The sequence below is a fragment of the Paralichthys olivaceus genome, chromosome 23 (assembly GCF_024713975.1).
Source record: "Paralichthys olivaceus isolate ysfri-2021 chromosome 23, ASM2471397v2, whole genome shotgun sequence".
In the NCBI taxonomy this organism is placed as follows: Eukaryota; Metazoa; Chordata; class Actinopteri; order Pleuronectiformes; family Paralichthyidae; genus Paralichthys; species Paralichthys olivaceus.
The window spans coordinates 16,581,912-16,606,126 of record NC_091115.1 but is presented as its reverse complement, the minus strand read 5'-3'; the positions used below and the strand labels follow the sequence as shown (position 1 = coordinate 16,606,126).

The 24,215-nt window shown below is 41.0% G+C and overlaps 1 protein-coding gene across 26 annotated transcripts in view; it reads right to left on the bottom strand.

The window, feature by feature from the left end:
- LOC109637526 (pleckstrin homology domain-containing family A member 5-like) overlaps positions 1-24,215 on the bottom strand; it is a 180,372-nt gene that overhangs the window by 47,413 nt on the left and 108,744 nt on the right. For 15 of the 26 annotated variants that reach the window (XM_069519701.1, XM_069519700.1, XM_069519710.1 and 12 more), the window contains 2 exons: positions 12,662-12,745; positions 4,892-4,945 (listed from right to left, as the gene is read on the bottom strand). In XM_069519701.1, coding sequence (XP_069375802.1) covers positions 4,892-4,945; positions 12,662-12,745 — 138 coding nt within the window. Of the gene's footprint in view, positions 1-1,229; positions 1,302-4,891; positions 4,946-12,661; positions 12,746-13,003; positions 13,175-23,077; positions 23,119-23,143; positions 23,284-24,215 lie in introns of those variants that run through there. The other 11 variants (XM_069519703.1, XM_069519728.1, XM_069519722.1 and 8 more) reach the window with 8 other exon arrangements.

Below are 24,215 nucleotides of genomic sequence, written 5' to 3'. Positions count from 1 at the left end.
TTATAACATTTTCAGTGTGGAGCAGAAGTTTCTATGAACGGAACTAATGATACATTAAAATAACCGATGTAAACACACTGACTGACAGTGTATTGATTAATAGATCAATCTGTCCTGTCTGTCCTGCAGTAATCACATGTTATAATGTTGGTTGATAACGGTTGTTGATATAATATCGGTGCTTGATATTGTTTCTCACTTTACTAACGTTGGTTGGCTGCTGATGACGTAGCGAGTGGTGTCCCAATTCCTAGGGGAGGATTTTCTAGCCAACTCTCATGTGGCTCTGTTTGGACGGCGACACTCCCAGCAAAGGGCACTTCATATCTGGGGGTAGGGCCAAGGGAGAGGAATTGGGACAGGGCCTTGGTCTGTATCAGCCTGATATATGAAGAATAGATGTTGGGTTTCAGATAGAAATGAATGCAAATGCCTCTCGATGTCTGCTGGATGCAGGTATGGCACAAGCGAAGACTTTGCATACACAAAGATGCCCCTCTGCAGACCACACACAAAATGTATGCCGCTAAGTGAACAACCTAAGAGCGATCGAGTTAAATCAAACTCTTCTAGTCTCAGCAAAAGCCAAAGATTATGTGCTATATCTAGCTACTTCCTACAGGGAATTATACTGCATTGAATGCTGCTATCTATCCCCACTGCTGTATGTTCAAATCACTAAGACACCCACAATGTGGGTGTAAAAAACACCAGTCTATTCACAGCAGCCTGGCAATCTCCCTGAATCAAGAGGATACACAGAGGGATTCTGAATAAGAAGACATTCATTATGAATTATTTTTCAGATGAGCTGGCAACATTACAATACACAACAACTCAGTTGTGTACATGTGTTCAAAATCTGCAAGTGTGAAGGTATTTAGCCGGAACTAAATACATATTTAACAGAAACACTTTTGTCAGAGGTGGATGTTGTGAGATTGCTCCCATGGTATGGTGACGCTCTGAAATCACCTTCAGTAACAAAAGTCCTACATGTAGGGATGGGTGACTCACACACACACACCAACACACACACAAAATGCCCACTTATCAAATAGCCAATCTGTTTTTTCCCTCTCGCCCCTTTTCAATCCTTCCCACTGTCTCATCTCGTCTGTCTTCTCATCTTTCAGTCGCACAGTGATCTTAGCCTTTATTAACCTTTCCTCCATAAACCCTTTCCCCCCAGTTGCTCTGTTAATTCTTACTTCAGTGACTTGCTGATGAAACTGGTTTGTGCGAGCGCTGGGGATGCAGGGTGTTACTCAGCCATCTGAGCAGGATCTAAGCAGCAAGCTCTGGAATGAGATAAAATGGAGCTTTTCTCCCATGATCCATTTTCTTCCAGTTTGGCTTCCCCTGCACTATGATCACCAGTGTTAACGTTACTGATGTAATGATGACTCAGCTCGATTTCAAACATCAATCTTTTTGTCCTCTGCTCTATTTTACTTGTTGTTTCAGTCATTGTGGGAACATCAGCTGATAGTCTAGCGTGACCATCTCGTTTTTATGGCTCCTTGCTGGCGACAGCTGGAACCTAAGGCAATGTGTTTTTAGAATGCTATGTAGGAATCTCCTCACATTTAGTGCAAATATTTACTTGGACTCAAAGATGAACGGATTGGATTTTGGTGGTTACATCTCAGAAACACCTTGAGGGGATCTCTTAAATAGTTTGCTTTGATGGAAGACTGAATGTTCAAGGTCACTTTGACCTCACAACACCAGTTTTAGCCAGAACTCATGACTTTTTTTAAAAACACTACACTCAATACCTCTTATTAATCCCCTTTTTTACTCTCAAATGTAAATGTCATCAGCAACTAGTGGAGGTGTACAGCTACCAGGCTTTAATTCAACGTTTTACTTGGACAGATTGAACTAAAACTCTCCTTTAAAAGACACAATTCACTGCCATTCATTCTACTGCAGCACTAAAACTCCAGGAAGTAGAAGTTGCTCAAAGCAGATATTCTCCTATTGTGCTTGGAGAATAGAGTGTGCATAAAATGGTGGTAAAACATACTGATGAAATTATGATAATTTTATAACAATTATACAGTTATTTTTATTAATAATAATTATATAATAATAATAATAATAGCAACAATAATACTAGCACATCATAATATTATAATAACAATAATAGCAGTAACAATACAGTAGTAATAATGTAGAAATAAAGCCAGAGAAGGATTTATGTCTAGCATCATATATAACTATTTAAGAGGTATATACATACTATGTTGATATTATATATCATACATTTGATAATACGTAGTAGATTGATATTATATATCATATCTTTACATTATGCTTGTGCATGCATGTATATATATATAGTATATATATATATATAAATACATCTTATCTCTCTCTCTCTCTCTCTCTCTATATATATATATATATATATATATATATATATATATATATATATATACATGCATGCACAAACATAAAATAAAGATATGATATATAATATTGATATACTACAAATGTACGATATATAATATCAACATAGTGTATGCTATTCAGAATAGTGTTTCAGATCACATATCTTCTGAACTTTTATGTACTTTTCTGTACTATGGTCATTGCCCATACACTCGCAAGTATTGATAGCATTACGTTTTTATATAACTTTAAATTATTTATTCACTCACTGAAAAATTATCAGTGAAAAATACATGTCCTTCATATGTCTAATATAAAATTATGATGGCATTGAGCTGAGATCTGTGTTGAAAAAGTTGCCTTGCATTGGTATCAGCAGTGATGAACAGAGAGGCTTTCAATTACAATATGATATATTATGCTATCTTTATAGAACTGGGGAATTAAAAACAAAAGTCTGCCTATTAAAAGCCTGATTCCCTCTACAGTAAAAGACAATTATAGATCTGTAACACTAAATGACTAATAATAACCACTTTGGAAGATTTCTAGACTAAACCAAGTTAGCCTTAGCTGAAAATTATTTCCGCTTTATTTAGCACTAATGAAATTTCCTTTTCTTTTCTAAGTCTGCTGCTTTGATTTAATGAGTCACAATTCTCTGAGGCAGTTAAAAGCTTGAACTGTGAGAGAACGCTGTCATTCAGCAAGTAAAAAGTGTGTAGTGGCAGAAGCAGTAATATTATAGAGGAAATACAAGGCAGCCGAAAAAGCGGTGGTTACACACTTCAGAGGAAACTTGCACTTCCCCTGCTGTATGCTGGCGGCATACACATTAATCATTTGAGCATCAAAATCGTTTGAGCATTCTTGTTGCATTGGGGCAGTGATTCACGCAAGGTCTGAAATAAAGTCAGTGGGAGCAAGACAAAGCAACAGAGCTTTGAGTTTAAGAGAAATGGAGCTGAATACAAAGCTGGACGATATGTCCTGGATAAATGTTTCAGCTGTCAAGCTCTTGCAAATCTGGCGTAACACCACTAACAGTGGGTTTTACCAACCATCTTGTTGTGCAACTAAAGGAACAGCTTGACCAGTTTGCCGTGTGAAGTGAGAAGATATTGCGTCCAGTTCAGAGATCGGTTTAGGAAAGGTTAGGCTGGTTTTGCACAAAAAGTAAAAAGAGGGGTTAACCATAGAATCACCCTAGTTCTAACTTTACTAACTTTGTATACATTATGTATAATGCAATGATAATCCTGTTTTGAGGAATGATTTTTCATTTGAATGGAGTTTCTGAGTTGCTGCTCAGTCTCCCTGTTAAAGCTTGTAAAGCCAAGCAAACTAAACCTGCATTTGTTTGAGCGCATCTTTGCATTTGCCTCGGACTGAGGAAAAGGAAGAGGAGGGGGGGCATTATTGTGTTGCATTGCTATAACATGATATAATAAATACATTTAAGATTAAGTGAGTCCTGCATACTCCCCACTCACAGATAGACGCTGTATGTTGAGTTTTACCTCAGTTTCTATCACTCTCTGTCTTTGATTTATTGTCCTCCTCACTACAGGGCTGTTTTTCTTTTGTTAGGTAGAGTTTCCACATTAACTGTGGTTGTTCCACTGTTGACCATTTCCATTACCTGGCGGAAGCTACTGATAGCTATCAGCGAAAAAACCTAAATGGAGACTTCATTTTGTGGCAGATAGCGAATTAAGGTGTCTGAAGAAGGAATATAAACACACAAGCTGTTTTCAGATTTGACCTCTGGGTAAAGGTGGTTAGGAGTTTATCCCCAATCCTTCTCTCGCATTTTTCAGGTGAGAGGTGGAGCAGCCGGGTGCAGCAGACAGAAGCAGGACATGACGTATTAACTTTGCTGCATAGACCACGTGGTTTAGTTTACAGCAACCCGACACTCTCTCAGCTCTTATCACCACAAATTCTCTTGATGCATTTGTCAGTGTCGTCTACTCGTGTCAACCCTTTTTTGTTTTCTTTTACCTTTGTCATTTTTGCATCTGTCACATGTTAGGAATCAATCCCCCCCACCCGCTCACGGTGAATCCAGCGGGGGATCCACCGCTGTGTTCTCACATCGCTTCTCCTGGATTTCTACAGATTTTATACTAGGAGGTCAGACGGATAAAGTCCATATATAGAAACTACGGAGCATCTCACTCTGACATTTGTGTTCACACGTCTGAAAGCAGCTAAGGTGTCATTGTTCCATAGCCATTGCATTGTGCAATTAACATTGACTTAGTAATGAAAGGTTAAAGCAAAAACACCTGTCTCCTGTCACTTCAGTGCATGTCTTTGTATTATATTGTTATAAAAGGACATTATATTGGTCGTTCATTTAAACTTGCCCGTTGCTTGACACTCTCCATGCAACAGTGTCTGGGTTTTATTCACTGCAAACTAGTACTGAAAGCATGAAGGCTGATAAAGAAGCTGAAGCTCTGTCAGTGAGGTGAGGGGTCATTACCTGGTGGGAGCCTCTACGGGCCTGTCAGGGTGGACAAGCTTTCCACAACTCACACTAGAAACAGAACAAGGGAGGGAGAAAGAATGACAAAATAATAAGAACTCAAATAATGACTTCAAAGATGAAAATCAGTCGTGCTGCATGGAATAAAGAATGATGGAGTAAAGAAACATGAAATAGGAAGAGGAAGAAGGTAGTTCTTTCATCACTGCAGACGAGGAGGGAAAAGTATCTTTTTCTTGTACTTGCAAATGAATCATGTATTCATGTGAACGCAGGAAGCTTTTGTGGACAAACAGAAAAACTCTTTGTTCTTCAGTCTGCCACTGTCTCCTTCTAGCCTGTCTGATCATTAATTTAATATCACACTAGTTTTCCTCTCAGCGTCATGTCTTTGATCACCATCGTTTCCAGCCTCCCGACATTGACACAATAGTTACTCTCCCTCTGTTTTCTTTCATATGTTCATATCTGTCTGTTATGGTTTACTACTGTTTTCCTGTCTTCTAATCCCTCTGTTGTTTGTTCAGTGACACAAGCGAAGACATGTGAGCGGAATCCATTAATAATTAAGCAAGGCAGCAGATGCAGGAAGCAGGAAGCAGGAAGAAAGACAAAGAATGACAAAAACGCACATCTTTCAAAACTCCTCTGCCTCAAAACTTCAGAGCATGGGGTGAGAAGTAGGCTATTAACAAAACATCGGGGATGTGAAGAGAGCAAGACAGCAGTGAATATATCACAAAAGAGTGAGTACGGGAAACTAGAGAATCATTAACAACGGCAAGCTTCAGAGGGGTATGCATCCTAATGAGATAAATGGAGGAAAAGTTCTCCCCCAGAGGGAAAAAGCAACTTACTGGATGAGGGTTTTAGGAATCATTTAATTTAAACTTTTAAGTGAGTGACATTTGAATAGATGAAGAGCCGCGAAGCACTGCCTTACCATTAAACCGCCTCAGGCAGTGTGGGAGTAGAAATCGAATATGTGATCAGGGAAGTATCAAGAGATGGTTAAGAAAGGGTGAAGGAGAACAGAGACACAGTATACCAAGGAAGGAGGTGTGAGAGTCCACTCAAATCACACTTAATCATCTGTGTTGTAGTCTTAGTTCATAATCCCAAGTTCATTTAGCATCTTTTAGGCCACTCTGTGTGTTGCATTGAGCCAGCAGGGGCACAAGGAGTGATGTACGTGAACAAAACTGGAAAAGGTGGCAGAATAGTAGAAGTGGTTGCTATACTGCTACCTGCATGGCCAAAAATTCAAGACTCAAAACCTGATCTGGATCACATGCTGATCACAGAGATTGTAGACAGGATGTCCAGGTCCAAGCTGTGACCCATGCACTTTAGTTCAGGCTGCTGGTTCACAACATTCACTGATCCCATTCGAACAAAGGGAAATGATGAGGGAAAATGAACAGCCACAGCTATGATAATTCTGGTCTGTTGAGTTCCAGTGAACCTCAGAAGCTTTCCACTTCCTCCTCTCGCTCTGTGTGTATAGCTGTATTTCCCATGAATGCACAGCAGATAAAATAGACTTGGATTGCACTGCACCTGTGGATATTATCCCGAAGCCCTCGACAGATGAATGGATGTTAAATGCAAGTACTAAATTACATATTTCCTGACTGTGTATCCAGACTTAAAGGTTCAGTGTGTAGAATTTAGTGACATGAAAACATCACATGGATTCTTTTTTATTCAATTTCTGCCAATAGATTGTTTCACCTAAATCGTACACACTGGACTTTTAAAGCAGCTCAACAGCTCGGCTGAAATTAAATTCTGACAACATCCGTTTATATTCTGTAGTTTTTGGATTTGACTGATAACACGTTTGTATGGCCATAAAAAAAAATCAAGATCGCAAAGTCTTCTCATCTTTTGCTCATATTTTCAATTTCTAGAGACAGCAGACTTCATAAACACCACCTTCCACAACAACAACACCATCTTTCCTTTCATTCCCACATGATTTCAGTCACTGCTTTAAGCAGTAGATATGGGGCAAACCTGTGGGAACTGAGGGAGCAGTAACGTAAGCAAATTGGAAAAGGCAGCAATTGAATTGTTTGGCTGAAAATGTTGGCCTGTCTCCAGATGACTGATCATCCCAGCACTCCATACAGGAGCAGCGTGACAGCAGTGTGCATGTATAGGGGCATTCCATTTTTCTGCCACAGCCTCTGAGACTGTGAAACCACTCAGAGCTGGTGTTCAGCTGCACCTCTGTGATGTGCTGCGTTAAATCTGAGCAGCTGAGATGATCCTGAGTCTGGAGGGAAAGCTTAGAGCCAGTGCTCATTCATTTTCATATCCTTTTAAATTTTCAGAGGAAAAGGCAGTAGAAGCTGACGAGGCTTGATTGCTCATGTGGCACAAAGACGCTTTCATGTTAGATTAAAAACAACATGTGACGTGTTCAAAACACAGTGCATAATGATGCAATATAAGGTTTCTTGTTTTTCTTATTTAAACTTCTTTTTTTTTAATTTTACCAAAATAAAACATTGCTTGACCTCATAGAACTATGCACATAATAAAAATCTTGTTAAGACAACCTGTTCCACATGGTTGAACGTTCAGATATAATGTAACACAAGTCCATCTTCGTGTACAATTGTCCATTTACAGTTGCAGTCTTGTGATCGTTCTTTCCATCATGTAAAACCTTCCACCGAGTTACAGATATTGGATTTTCATCATCCCAGTTTACTGCTATAACTCTAAAGGGTATATGCAGTACTTATCTCTGCTGTGCTGTAAATCAGTTTAGGTACATCTCTTAAAAAAGAAACAGTGGTTTCCAGAGAACACCCAGTTCCATACTTTTTCTTGCCATGTTAATAAAAAAATGTGGTCCGTTATTTTTCCAACATAGTGCCACAGAAAGTTCTTTGAAATTTGTCAAACTAATAAAAAGGTGTATTACAATATGTAACTCTTAATTTCCAATCAAAGTCCAGAGAAATACCCCACGAAGAATTCCATATCTCTCATTTATTTAAATGATTCTGTCTGCTGGCACGAGAAACGATGCAGGTAACTATCAAATCAATGAAAAAATAGCTGGACCAGTCTGACACGATGCAATGCTGTATCATTCAACAAGACGTCCTTGTTCAATCAGTCTTTGATTCGTTTCTAAAATACTCTTTTAAATGCATTCATCTGTTCTCCAACTGGACTTCAGGGATCGTATTCCATTGTGACAACTATGAGGATAAATATCTGTCAAACTGAAAAGTGTAGCATGTTGATTAGGGATTTGCCATGGCTCGCCATAAACATGTGAGACTGACTGGTTTTTACTTCAAAGATTTATGCTCACCAGCACTTTACCGTTTCACTCCATGAGCTCCACTATCAGTGCCAACTTCACAACACCATTTTACCACAAGCCCCAAACAGACAGGCTGAGCTCACCAGATGACATTTTATATTTGCAAATTATCATAAGGAAGGGGAGTGGGGGATTAATGCTGTGCGCTTTGTCACCCCTCTTTGCCTTTTTATGGTGCCTTATCTAGAATACCATGAAAAAGCAGTAGCAGGCCTTCTTGAGTGAGAAGGAAAAGAAAATCCTAACCAGATGTGGACTCTCAGGAATACTTGAAAGTGTGTTAGTCTTTAAACTTAACTCTAAACAAAAGGCTTATCTAAAATATCCCATAATGTTTTTATCATCAGACTGTGATGAACATCGGAGCCACAAACAAACGCCAAGCTTTGCATGTCCACAGGTCTAATAACAATTACCATGCATGCCACTTACTGAGACTGAAACTTAAAGCAAAGATATTTGGCTTTTCACTCAGCATCATTGCCAGTTGGTGCAGAGCAAGGTGAAACACTCATCAGTGATGCAGCCGCGGTCAAACACCTTTTCGTCCCCTGTTACTTTCTCACCTGCACTCTGCTCAACAAGTCTAGAAATACAAGCCACGCACGCCTCATCTACATAACCTAACACGCACAAACTCACACATGCAGGCACCTCATCTCTCAGTGTGACAGCAGTGATAATTGGGATGGAGATGGAGTGATCGAGTGTGTGAAAGTTATGGAGAGAGGGTGTGTGAGAAAAAGAGAGAGTGCAGCTGCACTGAAGTTGTTAGCAGCAAAAGTGTCTGTGTGTGTTTGTGCGTCTGTGTGTGTGTGTGTGTGTGTGCGCATCATGGCGGGTCGGTATCTCAGCTGCACATTCGGAGACGAGAGCGGATTGAAATACCATCCTGACGACTCTTTTGGAGTTGGAGCGTGTAATTGCTGCAGTTTGTTTGTCTCTCTCAGAAGCTGCGGTCCTAAATTTCATTTCAGCGCCATCATCCTGACTTTTTGGTCCTTTCTAGTTTGTCTCCCGGGGAGTAGAAAACACTTTCTTTGCAAGAAGCATGTGTGTCATCCGCAGAATGGATCCCATTTCAGAGTTGATGGGTGGGGAGCATCCAGAAGTCAGTCATCCTGACAGCACAGAGTGAGGGAGGGAAAACGTTGGATGGGTTTCTCTCTTTTGGTTTGTGGGTCTGTAGCATAGCTGCTATAAACGGAGTGAAGAGACTGACAGCAGATGACAGAACACGTAGAATAAGATGGATACGCTTGATAAACAGATGCAAATGAACAATCTGATCAGTGTTAGCATTCACAGACTGACTGACCCTCGGTAAGTCAAGCACACAATCGCACTCAACAGCTTAAAAGCGAGGAGGCCGAGACGGATTGAAATCTGACAGCGGGCTGCAGCACAGCAACATCTCTGCACGCTCAGTAAGCAGACAGCAACGTCCAAGCAGAACCTGGAGCGGGAGCCAGAGGGGAAACATGGAACTGTTTCTCTTCCAGAGACGAGACATTAAATGATCATTTCACTCACGTGTCATATCTACGACAACATTCATGTCCAATTCTGAAATCTGACTATGAGGGAAAATCTCCACGACCTTGTGCAACAGAGCAAGACACAGTCAGACGATCAGACATGTTGTTACTGGAGGAAACTCTCATTTGTCAGTTTGTGAATCATTAACAGTGAATAGCGCAGTGCGGGAAGTGATTATTGACAAGAAGCTGCTGTTTGTTCTGGCTGCCGTTGTGCCATTGTGAAGGTTTGCTGTTGCATGAGCGTGTCTGTGGAGCCCATCGCAATCTAGCCAGCGTGTATAAGATAACAATTGGACGAGAAAGGAAAAGAGGGAGACACCAACCTGTTGGTCTGCGTAACGTGAATCGGCAGAGTTAAACAATAACGTATTGCGGGTGCATTACACCCACAATTCTTATGATTCCTATTCAGCCACTGCTTCCAGGAAGGTCGGGCTCAGCAGCAGGACTGAGATCAGATTCAGTGGACATGGACCGGTGTACAGAGTGTGGACTGTGATTTGCAGAGTGGTCGGTGTTGGAGTCCACGCCACTGAGAGCGGCGCGTTATGTAGCGGCACACTGATGCTCTGTTAAAGGCCTCACAGCTGCATGGACACATCGCCCTGTCTGTGCTTATTATCTGTTGAAAGGACAGCTGTGGTACAATCAGAGCTACACTCCACCACACCACCACAGTCAGGGCCAAAAATGAAACGTAATCATTCAGTCATTATGTATTTGTCTGTGAGATGTGATTTTCCATGACTCAGACGCAGATTAGGACTGCCTTAATTATAGATCTCTTTTAAATAAATCAACACAACAAATATCCATCATGTGATTACTTGGTTATGATCAAAACGAAATCTATTACAGTATACAGTCTCAAATAAGGCAGCATGAAGTATTGTAAAAGGCAAAATGTATATAGTGTGTTTTTCCACATAACGTACTGTGTAAGTTCAACAGTCATGTCATCTTCACCTATTAGCTGAGTTTAAAACATCAATACTATTCCCATTCAACGTTTTGGCCATTTGCTCGCTTTTTGTCTTCTGTTCCATTTTTTTCTACGGAGTCGATAAAGAAGCTTGTGGCACTTTGTGGCTTAAATGCTGAATTAAACTGACAAGAAGTGATTTGAACTGCTGCATTGTCCGACCACATATCTCCGTTAGGTGTCAGAGGGTGTGAGGAGCCAGGCTTCAGTAACACTGTGAAGACCGCTCATGGAAGATTGGTCTGGCTGACTGATGCATACTGAACTGAAAATGATGTGCATAACTGTGATTATACTGCTTTGACTACTAGTTCTTGTTCACACTGAAGTCCCTAGATTCCCCTGATGACAAAGTCTCAGTCGGATTATTGTGAACAAACGCCCGAACCTCAAAATCACTTTTCTTTCTATCATTTTTGAGCATATTTATTGAAAACCCTATGCTAATGTAGGCAGTGACCTAGCAGTGTTTGCGTCCAACATGTTTCTGGTGTGACGTTCGCAGCAGTTGGAACGATATCAAAGATATGTTGCACTCACACTGACGGGTGTCAGCACCACTGTGGCCACACTGGTTGTGTGTTCTGCTAATCTGATTGGTTTCTGGTATGACTGTACTGTATTTCCCAGAATAAAATGTAAATGTCAGCACTCTACAGTGTGAAGTGGTGCATCTTCTGGTTCTGCGATAATAACAAATAAAAGCTGAGAAATGGATTCAACTAAATGCTAGAGACCTTTTACTTTGAAACAGGTACAGGAAGTGTTGCGAATATTTATGTAAGTGGCACATTCGACAGATGTAGACATTGAGAATGTGATGAAAGATAATTCTCACTGTCTAGTTTGCTGTGAATCTCATGCGACACTCGGAGAAAATAGGCGAGACGAATAGGACAAGTTTAGTAGATGTAAATGTAGAGATGCAAAACTTAAACGCAGCGTGGATGTCTACACTAATATAAAAGGCTTCATGACTGTGTCAGAATGTCAACAAATACAACAAATCACCCTAATCACTTGCTTTCGTTATCCCATAAAAACTAGAATTACTGTCTCAGTCGGTTGCCTCCACCAAACAGTGAAGCGTCAGGAATTACGGTCACAACCTCCTCCTCTGCTCCTGAGTTATGGTGTTTATTAATGGCCAGAACATTATGCCCCATTAGTTTGTCGCCGTGATGTTGACCTGTGACCTTTTGGATAAAAAATGTCATCAGTTCATCATTTCATCATTTTGTCATAATTAGAGCTTTTGAGTCACTTTGCACAGTCGCAGCGACCTTGAAAATCTAAATCTGAGCCAATCAAATGGAGAAGTTGGGACAATTTGAAAACTGCTACGTTTTACTGTGGACGCACAGAAACAAGGGACGTTTGGAAACGATGACATAAACACAACGGCTTGTGGGTTGGGGCTTTTTGGTCACGGCCTAGCCTTTGCTGATTCGTCAAGCTCTTATCACATGACCATCTCTCAGAAGAACACAATCGGCATTAGCCACCAGGTACGCTACCAGTGTATACCGCAACATGGACATTCAATTACACGCGTTGCAGATCCTGGACCATGTTGTCTTTGCTAACAGCTATTGTTGAAACACGCCATACGGTACGCCTGTAGCCTCACTCACTCACTCACTCACTCACTCACTCATTCACTCACTCACTCACTCGCTCGCTCCCTCTGGTCCAAGCAGGGTTTCTTGTGCATCCAAAGGCGTCTTCTGTCCTCATACAGTACATTCACATGATGCCACAGCTGGACAGTGCAGCTGCAGCAGACGTTGAAAGAATGACTCCATCCATAAGAGTTTCCTTTGACCTTTCAAATCAGTGCAGAAATCCGAAGCATACAGTGCTGTATGAGTGTGTCACAGTGCACAGAGACTTACTGTTCGTTTACAACAAAGATGCAGTTGTCTTGGGAGGGGACTCCTGACACCGGGTGCTTGCAGGTCACCTTTCGCTCATTGTGACTGCAGGGAAAGATAGAGGCAGGAGAAAGACAAAGAGGGGAGAGAGGACATTACATGAGTGGAACAATCAACGCAGCAACAATCGGTCAAAACATGAAACTTAGACGAAGAAAAAAAAAGACACGGTTTAAGTCAAAAGGTAATACAGGACATTGCTGTCAGCTCAGAAAGAATCACAGACAGCGAGAGTGAGGGGTGGTGGGGGTGGTGGAGTTGCTGCCCTCAGAAACACACTTGCAAACACACTCACTCACACACCTGGAGGAATGGGTGATGCTGAACTTCAGCATGATGTCCAGTTTGGTCTCAGCTGTGATAAAAACAAGTCGTCGCAGATAAACACAAAGTTCCCTCCAATGCGAGCACCAACAGCATGGAGAGGCGTCTTCCTATAAACCGTATCCGGAGCAGCAGACCACAGCGCGTGAGAGCGACTCGCAGCTCAACACTGAACTGACTCCCTCTGACTCTCTCTCTCTCTTCCCACCCAGTGGCACTTCCTGTACCCATTTTCCTTGTTCTCCTTCCTGCTTTCATCATCTGTCCAGCCTTTGGTTTGAGCTCTTTCTCTGTCTCGTCCCTGTTCTGTGTTTCAGCGTACGTACTGACTTGATTCCACTATAATCACATTCACATTTCAGAATATCCAACAAATGCATTCACAGTATACAGTGCTTAGAGTCTTAGAGACCACTCAGTGTGCTTTACATAATGAGTCACACTCACATTCTATATGAAGTGGTTCACTGTCACATCCCACTCCCACACACTGCCTGCTCAACCATCAGGGGCAATTCGTCAACGTCTTGCCCAAGGACGCATCAACATGCGGATCGGAGGAGCTGGGGATCGAACCGCTGACCTTATGATTAGCGGATGACCCGCTCTACCTCCTCAGCCTCTTGACTTGATCACGGACAATAAAGAGAAAAGGCTTATTACATAAGTTCCACACAGAGTCGACTGCGGCGACAACTAATGGAGACCATGACATGTGATTGAAAGCGATGAAGAATTTTCTTTTTATCAAACTAACAATATCACTAAATTGATCTTAAATATTATACTGCATTTAAATGATTATTTCATATGAAAAATATTAGAATTACTAAAAAGGCTTATAAATGTACTTAACTTATTTAATTAGAAATAAATGAAGTCTAAGCAGTGAGTGCTCTGATTGGTCAGATGTTCTATAAATAAATGGTTTGTAATTTTAAATGCACATACTTTAAATTATCAACATCCGTCAACACATATCATTGGATACTATCAATAGAATTTAAATGGACTATATACATAAATACATATGATAAATCAGAAAGGCGAGCAGGCTGACTCTTCCCCTCAGCTCTGACACCTGAGTGAGATTCCTCAAATAAGCAGTGTGGGCTCTCTGGGGGTTCAGCATGTGATGGCAGCAGATGGAGGCTGAGCGTCGACACTGTTTTAACATCCACATCTGGGGATGCCAGATGAGCAGAAGCTGTGGGCTAACAGGGAAGTGGGGGGGTGAGCTTCTCCTGGCTCTAATCTCACCAGCCGTGCAGCACCGTAGCTGGGCTTGCTTTGCCACCCCACTGCCCTAGAGCTGGAGGCTGGGTACAAAAGAAATCTACCAGAGCACTCCATTTTATTATTTCATCATTTTCTTATGACACACTTTTGAGTCAAAAATAATAAAGAAAGGAACATCAGTCACATCCTGTTTTACACTGACTAGTCTCTCTTTTGAAAAGAAACACGATTGAAGTGGAAGGAAGAGAGGCACATCTGCCTCTAATAACAAGACAGCACAACCAAGGAGGAGCATATCATAAAAAACGACAGGCAGTGAATACATCCTCACGGCAGCTTTCAACAGGCTTTCGGCTCCGACTTAAAGCAGCATTTTTAAACCAGAAGTATCATCGCACTCAATTTCAGATACACAGCGAGACAAATCACAGCCTGGCGTCGAGCAATAAGACTTGATGTTCACTGTGCCTCATCCAATTTTAACTTCAGTCACATCTCCGCTGCTTCTCCGCGAGGCCTGACACATTTATTATGAGACAGGAAATTCGCCTGAGTCACCTTAAGTCATTAATGACACAGGTTCATTTATCCCATTAGCCAGACACACATTGAACATGAGCAGAAAGAGACAGCAGAAATAATTGGGCAGTTTAGCATCTGGTAAGTCTATGATCACATCAAACTGCAACTATCTGTCATTCAACCAATGAATAAAAAGCTTAAAGGGACAGTTCCACATTTATGGAGATACAATTGTTTCTATACATGAAAGTTGGACAGGCTCCAAGGGGCTGGGTGCTAAAATGATAACAATATTCATTGAAATACATTTTTTAATCATTAACAATATAGGAAAATAGGAAAAGTTAAATATAAATGTATGTATGTATAAATATAGATGTAATGCATCTATTGAAAACATGTGGTATAATAATTCTGAATGTTCTACCTCAAGTTTGTGAAATGAACTGTTCAGTTTAAAACTACAGTTAATTGTCTGGTTTCTTCAACTTTAAATTAGGAGGAAGAGCTAAAAAAAAAAAAGAAGTGATTTGACATGTATCATGATAATCATAAAAATAATCCCACAACTCCCTGAAGGAGCGCCTTGGGATCCTCCAGGAGAAGCTCGTTACACCCTGTTTCCACCACAAATTGACCTCGGATAAGCAGAAGAAGGTAGATGGATGATTACTTCAGCTGAAATAAAAATGTGTGTAGCCAGTTGAGCCCAGCCCTACTTTCTGACCCACAGTACCTTGCAACACACAGGCTCTGAATGTAATAGATGCTGGTTGTAAACTACATGAAATGCCCATGAATCATTTGTAATTTAATAAGCATGTATAACTGTTAAAGTAAAAAGACACTGCTACTGTTTCCGAGGGTCTGAGGTTCACTCCCTGGAGTCTGAGCAGGAAACCCCGGCCCTAGTTAAACAGCGGATGATAGAAACGTGTGTTTCTTTAAGTCCCACGCTTTCAGGTTGTTGTGAGGGTGAGAAAAGATGAGAATGGAAAAATGAAGAGACACAGCAAAGCAGGAGAGAAAAAGATTAACGAGGAGAGATATTAACTGTTAACAAGGTGGGCAAAGCCAGAGACACCTTCTATGAAAAGTGACGAGCGGTTCACAGCAGTTTCCTGGTGTGGAGCCAACACTTCCTATTCAAATGTAATGGCATCAAGGAATAATGGGATGGAGGATAAGGATGACCAGGAAGTGTACTCATTGCTTAAAAGAGTAAAGCAGGGTGAGTGAATTTCCTTCTTTTGATCAGCAGTATTTTAGTTGTTATAAAGATCCATTATAAAACACATTTGCAAAGTATTTTAATCTATACTGGGAACACTGGCTTTGTCTCATTCTTTGGAAATGGCAGCTGGATGTAAATCCATATTGTTTATACGATTTTTGACATGAAATTGTTTTTGTTTTTTTTATATGACAAAAGAATCAGTCAGAGTTTTGATCTACTGTAAACTGGTAATGGTGATAGGTTAGTTCTGTGGCTACTTTCCCTGCAGGAGGGCATCAGGCAAAAAAGACTCCGAGGACCCACGGACTGATCGGTGCAGCTTTGCAGGAATCATCTGAGCTGGTTGACGTCCATGTTCATGAGTTGACAAACCACGGAGCATGGTGTCCAAGGCGGCACAGGAGGAAAAAGCTATCGCTCTACAAAGACTCATATCTGAAGTTTGCCCTTGAGCACCACTCGATAACACTGCTGGGAATTTTATTTTATGGACTGGTGCAACTTGGTGCATATCCTGTGAAAAGGACACCTCAAGCCGACATTAAAATATCAGTGAAGTATGACGTTGAATGATGCAGCAGGAGATTAGTAAGTCTAACTACAGGATGTGCTATGTGACCAATATGCAGTTTCTAACTTCCTGTGTCCACAGACACACCAGAGGGCAATGTCAATGTACACTTTATTCTGTGGCCAAAAGGTGAAACTTTCCTATCATTTCTGTTACCTGTCCCCTGTCCCCTGTCCATTTGTCTGATTGTTTGTAAGCAGTATCGCACAACAACTGCAGATTCTCTTGAAACTTGGTGGAAAGAGGGGGTTGGGGAGGATCAGGATGATGCAGCAGATCCGGGGATTTGTTTCTCTTGTCTTTGACTAGTGAGATGAGATGATAACTCGTGAATCTTAATGAAAAAATCAGGCTTATATTAGGGACTGATATTTATGATTGTGTGTAATTTGGTTTATCTTTATTGAATTTCACTGACAGTTGGGTCTTGGTGCAGATATTCCCTCTATCGAGTGCCATTCTTTTGTTTACTGTTTCAGGATGTTTCAGGGATTCATTAATTTAGGCTCTTTTTTGGGCACTTTTCTGAGTTTTAATATCTTTCATCTAATAATGTGTACACTGAGATGAAGACGTGCTGCCGTGTCAGGTGGTTTGATTTGTGTATTTTGAGGCACACCGGGTTTTATATTGTCTTCTGCAGGAGAAAGCGGCCCCTGAGTCTTTCTAAGCCCTGCCCACATCTCTTACGACTCCACACTCACACACACACATTCACTGAACAATAGCTCAACTAATTCCATCCATGTGAAATGTCAGGTAATGTTTAATGTCATTAGTCAGTGTGGACAAACGTGCTTTTCTTTAAATGCCATGTGAAAAAATCTACCCTGTAGTCAGAAGATTGTGTTTCCGTGTTTGTGTGTGTATGTGTGTGTTCTTATCCCTGCAAAGTGTCAGCCATTCACCCTGACTCCCTCTGGCCAGGCCACTAACCTTTCAGAAAGGCCACCAGCATTGACAGCACTCCCCCACCCTCTCTCCTTGCTTCCTCCCTCAGTTTCTTTCTTTCCTTCCACCTCGCCCTTCTCACCCTGGTTCTTGGTTTTTCTCCTCTGCTTCTGTCTTCTTCTCACTGACCTCTGCTCGACCCGTTCCCTCTCATTTTCAGCTTTTTCCCTCAATTAGGTCTTCCTCTGTCTTCCGGCCCCTCAGCTGCTTCTCTGACCTTTTAACTTCTCGCTTCTCTCCAGCTCCTCCTCCTCCTCCTCCTCCTCCTCTCTCTGCAGAGTCTTTCCTCTCTGTCTTAGCCTCCATGGGTTACTTACAGTCAAACTACTGCAACTAGTGTGAAATTATGAAATGAAAAACAAGGACAAGACAAGTTGGTCTTCGAGAGAAGAGAGTAAGCGTACCCTCTAGAGAACAGTTTGAAAACAAAGAGGAAGTAACTCCAGCACTTCCTTTTTGGAAAGGTAACTAAACGCAAGAATGACACCGTAAATACTAATATACAACTAATTCAAATTTAAAAAACAGACAACATCACAACACTTAAATGACCTAAGAAGCGTGACAGCAGTATCCCTTCAAAATAAAAGTCTGGACTTCATACCATATACACAGCTCTTTCCAAATGTACAAACTACTACATTTGAATCACTGCATAATATGGCAGCTAAATCTGTGTGCCCGGCAAACATGATAATCTGTTCAACCTGAATTGGTTCATGGCTTTTCATTCTGGGTCCTTTTGTCGTGACACATGCGGAACAAGAAGACTGATTTCTGAGAAATGCAGAACAAATGCGACTTCTTACAGCAGCTGTCTCTCTTTTTCTCTCGTGAACTAAAAATATAAAGGAACCCTTTTTACCCCCATTTTACAATCTGATTGTTCACGACAACTTCGACCTAATGAGCTGACTGAGCTGTGATCCAGCGTATGACTGGGGCCCATAGACATCAATACATTCTTCTATTTAAGTGATGAAACAGACAGGATATCTGATCATGTGAGACTGGTACATGATAGCTGAGGTTGATAAAGTACATGAGAGGCTGCTGCATGATAGCTGAGGTTGATAGAGTACATGAGAGGCTGGTGCATGATAGCTGAGGTTGATAGAGTACATGTGAGGCTGGCAGCTGAGGTTGATAGAGTACATGTGAGGCTGGCGCATGATAGCTGAGTCTGGAAAAGAAGAGCTGTGGCGGCAAATGACAGCTGAGTCTGACCAAGTTTGGGAGAGAGCAGTGACAAAGCTGAAGCTAATGAAGTGCAGCTGAAACTGATGGATGGTGAGTTTAAAGGGATATCTCGCCCAAAAATGAAAACGCACTCATTATCTACTCACCACTATTTGCCGATGGAGGGGTGTGTGAAATTTGAGTTCACGAAACACTTCAGGAGTTTCAGGGGTAAACAGTGTTGCAGCCAAATCCAATTCAATTGAGATGGATGGTTACCACTTCTTCAAATGTAAAAGAAAAACCTGTGGTGTCTTCCAAGTGTCTGTAAGCCTGAAACTTCATCTGTGTCTTTTGCCTGAATGTCCTCTGTTATCGTTATTGCCAATTAGTTTTTTTTAATATCAGTCAATTGTCTATTCTTAATCCCTAATAATAGTATTGGCGTTAGCCCTCAGAATGACCCTAACAACTGAGAACTGTTTCAAACCAGGTAATCTGAAGAACTATAAGTAATTATACAATATAACTTCTTGTTATTTAAGAATAAAAGTGACTAAAGCCTATAAAAGCCAAATCCTACCTGTGTGTGTTCATACCTATTTGAAACTCATCTTCAACTTCCTTCTTTCAGAGACATGACAAAATAATTATTTTACATGTGCTTGTGAGAACATGCTCACATAGCCGGCTAAATCCCAAATTTAGACATACGTCAAACATTTAGTTTACCAGTGAATATACTGCTTAAACTATTGCTTAAATCAATTATTCCTGTTTATAATTTTTTTTTTAACCAGACCTCAACAATGCCTGCTATGTCCCGGTACAGTCTTTCTAAACATGCAGTAACAAACAGAGTAGCCACTGTACCCAAGTACACGTTCAGCCCAGTGCTTAAATAACCTTGAGTTACATAACAATGAAGAGCAGCCATGAAGACCGGTGCCACACAAAGTACATCACTCACATCGCTATCACACTCCTCCTGCACTGGCTCCAATGTTGCTATTGGTTACTGCGACAGATGGCTGATGGGATTGCGATTGTGATGAAGGTCCCCTGAGGTACATGCTATCGGCCAGGCGAGGATCCCACCAAAGACACAATCCAAAGAAATCCTGGAGAGAGGGAATCTGTGGGGAGGAGATGTAATCTCTCCCCTTCTCTCCCATCCTCTCCCTATTTGTCTACACTCATCTTCATCATCGCCATCATCATCACCATCAGCACGCACATGGCCTCTCAGTGCGGCCCAGTGATTCCATCTTCCCCCTCACTTCTTCTAGACAGACAAAAGCCACTAATTTTACAGTTTCACATAATTGCATTTGAGGTGTTCGGCTGATTAGTAACTCACAGTGAAGGCAGCGTTAGCATTCAAGATATGCCATTAATCGGTCCATTACAGGAGGGGGTGTTGAATATGCACTTAGCTGCTGGATGACATGATGCTTCATAACAACTACTTAAACCAGGGGTAACTTTATGTTTTTCTCATTTCTGATCATCATTCTGGTGCGATTTTCTCTGAGACAATGGTGCACGCTCACTACATTAACAAAAAGATGTGGGATATTGAGTTGCATGATATGAGGTAGAGTATATAACAACTGCAGTATCACATATTACCATAATTCAAATGTCTATTGATTGTGAAACCTACGCTGTATTTTAAACAAAGGCATCAGTGGAGCTAATTTAGTCCACTGCAAATGGAATTTAAAACAGTCAAAGCTGAAACAGCCACAGGTCTTATTGGAAAAATCTGCTTTATTTTAATTGGAGGTTGTTGTTTTTTTTTTAAATTCAATCAGTTACGACAAAATGACACAAAGTAATGGCTCACATCTGAAGACATTGTGACAACAGGCAAACAATCAGAAGTTTGTCCTAAATATTGTGTTTTTGTCTTTCTAGTCTTAACAACCACTCAAAGCTACAACTCATGTTCAACCATTCATAATGCACTTCTATATGCTTACATCACATGCTATTCATACGCAGATTGAACAGGCATTTAGGGGAATTGTTAAGGATCCTCGTCTTGCCTAAGGGCACTTAGTCATGAGGACTTAAAGCTGGGGGCCTTCTCGTTAGTGGAAAACCCCTGTTACCTCCTGAGCCACAGCCGCCCTATAGTCTTTGTGCTTCACAATTATCACATTTCTTTTTTAGTTATAGTGTGTTGTATTGTTCCCAGATCTAAGCCATTATAACTTGGTGACCATATTGATAAGATTACCAAAAGGAACCAGGGCCACAACTATTAAAATATCTCCCCGGTGGAGTGAAACAGAAATGTGGTCTTACCATTTACAACCCCAGTGATAGGAGATCACTGGCACAAGTTTGCCTGTTATCTAATCTTCTGTCCCATGTTGTTTGTAACGATTGAACTCAGGATTCCCACTTAATTTGACAGTGATATATTTATGAGTAAAAATGTTGCACAGAGGATCTTTATTCTAATTAGGGAACAGCATATGTGCAGACATTAGAAAAAAGGGACATGAAGAGAAAAGGCAGTCATAGGATTTGAAAATCGAATATAATAATATACTTTATGGTACAAATGCATCTTACATGTCTACAATTCCACATATTGAGCACCACTGTGTGGACCTAAACAGGCCAAACAAACAGGCAGGATGGCAAAATGGAACACAACGCGTTGCTAAATTGAGCCACGGTGACAAGACACAGTTTTCCATCAAATTTGCATTGATGTCTGGTTTCAAAGGGAGATCCAAAAAAATAACTAGTTTGCTGTTCATCACGCTCCATTCACAATTTCCCGATCATGTCATGTCTTCGTCAGTCAGTTGTCATGACCTTGTTTACCAAAAACTCTGATATACAACTCTGCCAGCAGCAGCAGCAGCAGCAGCACATTATCCTGTCGTGGTGATGGAGATGCTTTGTTTCACTGCTTTTTCTCTGGCTGTGCGTAATTGGCGAAGCTTTGTTTCAACTTCCAACAGCATCCGTCGACTCAAATGTCCCCATCCATCACTCCAGTCTTCACGACCATTAGGACTATGGTGACGCGGTCCAAGCGGCTGCTCTAGCAGCTCAGCTGTGGCTATCTGGTGTGACCGTCTTGTTGCTGCAAATGCTAACTAAGGGCATTGTCAGAGAGGACCCGCTCCTGATGGTAATATAAAGTATTTAAATATAAAATACTTCATTCTAGGGTGAAGAAAAACAACAATTTGTACAATTTAGATGAAACGCATTAGTGAAAACATCACTAGAATTATTTTATATTCAGTTTCTGCTAATAAATTCCATTCACCTAAATCTTACACACTGAACCTTTAAGGCTCTCTCTCTCTCTCTCTCTCTCTCTCTCAGCCTCTGTGTGTCTGTATGGGCATGGCTCCCCCCTCTGGTCTCTCATAAGCTCCCATTACCTCATCACTTTTGAATTACCACCAACAAATCAGGGACAGACTCAAAAATATTTTGTGTCCCCGGGCCATCAGATCACTGAACCAAAACATTGACGGTTAAAATGCGTTCAATTCAAATGAATCTTAAGTGCAACACTGAATAAGTGAAACACTAGAACACATTTCTATGTTTATACTATTTACTGTTTGTGTCTGTTTTAAACTCTGTTGAAACTTCTCCATTATTTTTGATCTTGCACTGATCAGAAGTAGCCCTCAGAATTTCCTTGTATTATCTTGTAATGAATATAAAGGCTTTCATTTCAGTAGATCTATGGCTCTTCAGTCAGTCTTCACCAGATTTCAATCAGTGCTAGTGAACGTTCCATTCGTCTCTTATCACCTTGAGTGAAATACTCTCTTTCATCAAATTTTAGTTTTTGTTAAAATAGATAATATTAAAATAAAGCAATATTAATTTTCTTCAATTAATACATACTAATTACAAATGCAATATAGATACATTTTCAAGTTTCTACAACTAAAACAGACAAACAACTACAATGATTGTCCTGGTTTTCAGAAAATTACTTCCACCCACAGCGAAACCAAAAATTCAATCAATTTTTACAAATAACGTGGGAAAACCAGCCCAAGCTCGAGCACAAACACTTCGCTCTGTGTTAGTTTCACACTGATGAATATTCTGTACAAGCAGCCAGTGACAGTTCATCCAGCAGCAGTAATGACATTAGCTGCTGTTAGGAAATTGCACCTCTGAATCACCCATCTGAAACAGCCCACAAACCAGCTCAGAGCCACGGTGGAGCAGCTAGTTTCATTTTGAAAGAAAGCCTTGGCAACAGCGTGTGTGAATCCTGCATCGTAATTTTCACTGCCAACAAATAACCTCTCAGCATATGCAGCACTATAAGGCGTATTTCAGAGTGTCTACATACCAGAAATATGTGTACACTCCACACATCATCAAAAAAGGCGATAAAGTCCGGAGATTTTTGACTCACCAGAGGAACTGTAGCAGGAGTTAAGGAGGCAGGCAGAGCAGAATCACCAGGAATAGGATGACTGCCTCTTCCATGGGTTTTGCTCTGGTTGGAGGCAGCAGCGCTGCTTGTGTGAGTGTTGCTGAACAGCCCTCCCTCCCTCGCTTTCTCTCCCCTGCTCTGCCTGCACCACCATTGTTCCAGCTCTAACTGTCAGATGTTTCAACGTGGAAACTCCACAAGGCTGCCCGATGAAGACAGCTGAGCCAAGCAGGCGTGTGTGTCCGGTTGTCAGAGGGGAAGATGGGTTCTGAATAGAGCTGCACTGCCTTCATGTGAATGACACATTGTCATCTCTTCAGCTCACCAGGTGATGGGTTGCTGGTAACGCAAATACACAAGTACTTCTCTTGCTCTTATCATGATCTAACTTATAAATACCTAACATTGAAATCATTGAAATTGTGTTTTTCTTTGACTTAAATTCAAGTTGCTATAGATATAATCATCCACCACCATCTAGGGCTGGGAAATTATCTCCCAATTCCATTCTATCACAAAATTCGGGTGCAAATGTGATGCATATTGCAATTTTTACCTATTGCACATTTGATATAACGGCATAATTTCAAATCCTATTAGTTTTATAACACTATACCATAAAAAATGGTTGATTATACATTACTAGACCAATTGCTTGCAAGAGAATGTTGTGCCATACAGTCAAAAACAGGATTTGTGTCCCTCCATCACTTTGAATTTAGGCAAATGAATGACAAGTAGTCTCAAGTAAACCTCTCCTGCCCTCCAGGTGCAGCATCATAGAAACATTTGCCTACAAAGAGGATTATTGGAGAGATTAAAATTGCAGCTCCGGTGTGAAGATGTTTGAGCTTGGTGATGTTGTGATGTCATTTTCTTTTCTTTTCTAACTTTTCACCAGGAGAGCGACTCTCGTCTGGGTGATGAATCTGCTTCGACGCTGCTACGCTGTGTCCTGCATGAGTGCCTTCATGTGTTTTAGCAGCTGAAAACCATTTTCAGCTGCGAAATGAGTGTCTGCTTCTCGTCGCCCGCGTGATCCAGACAGCTA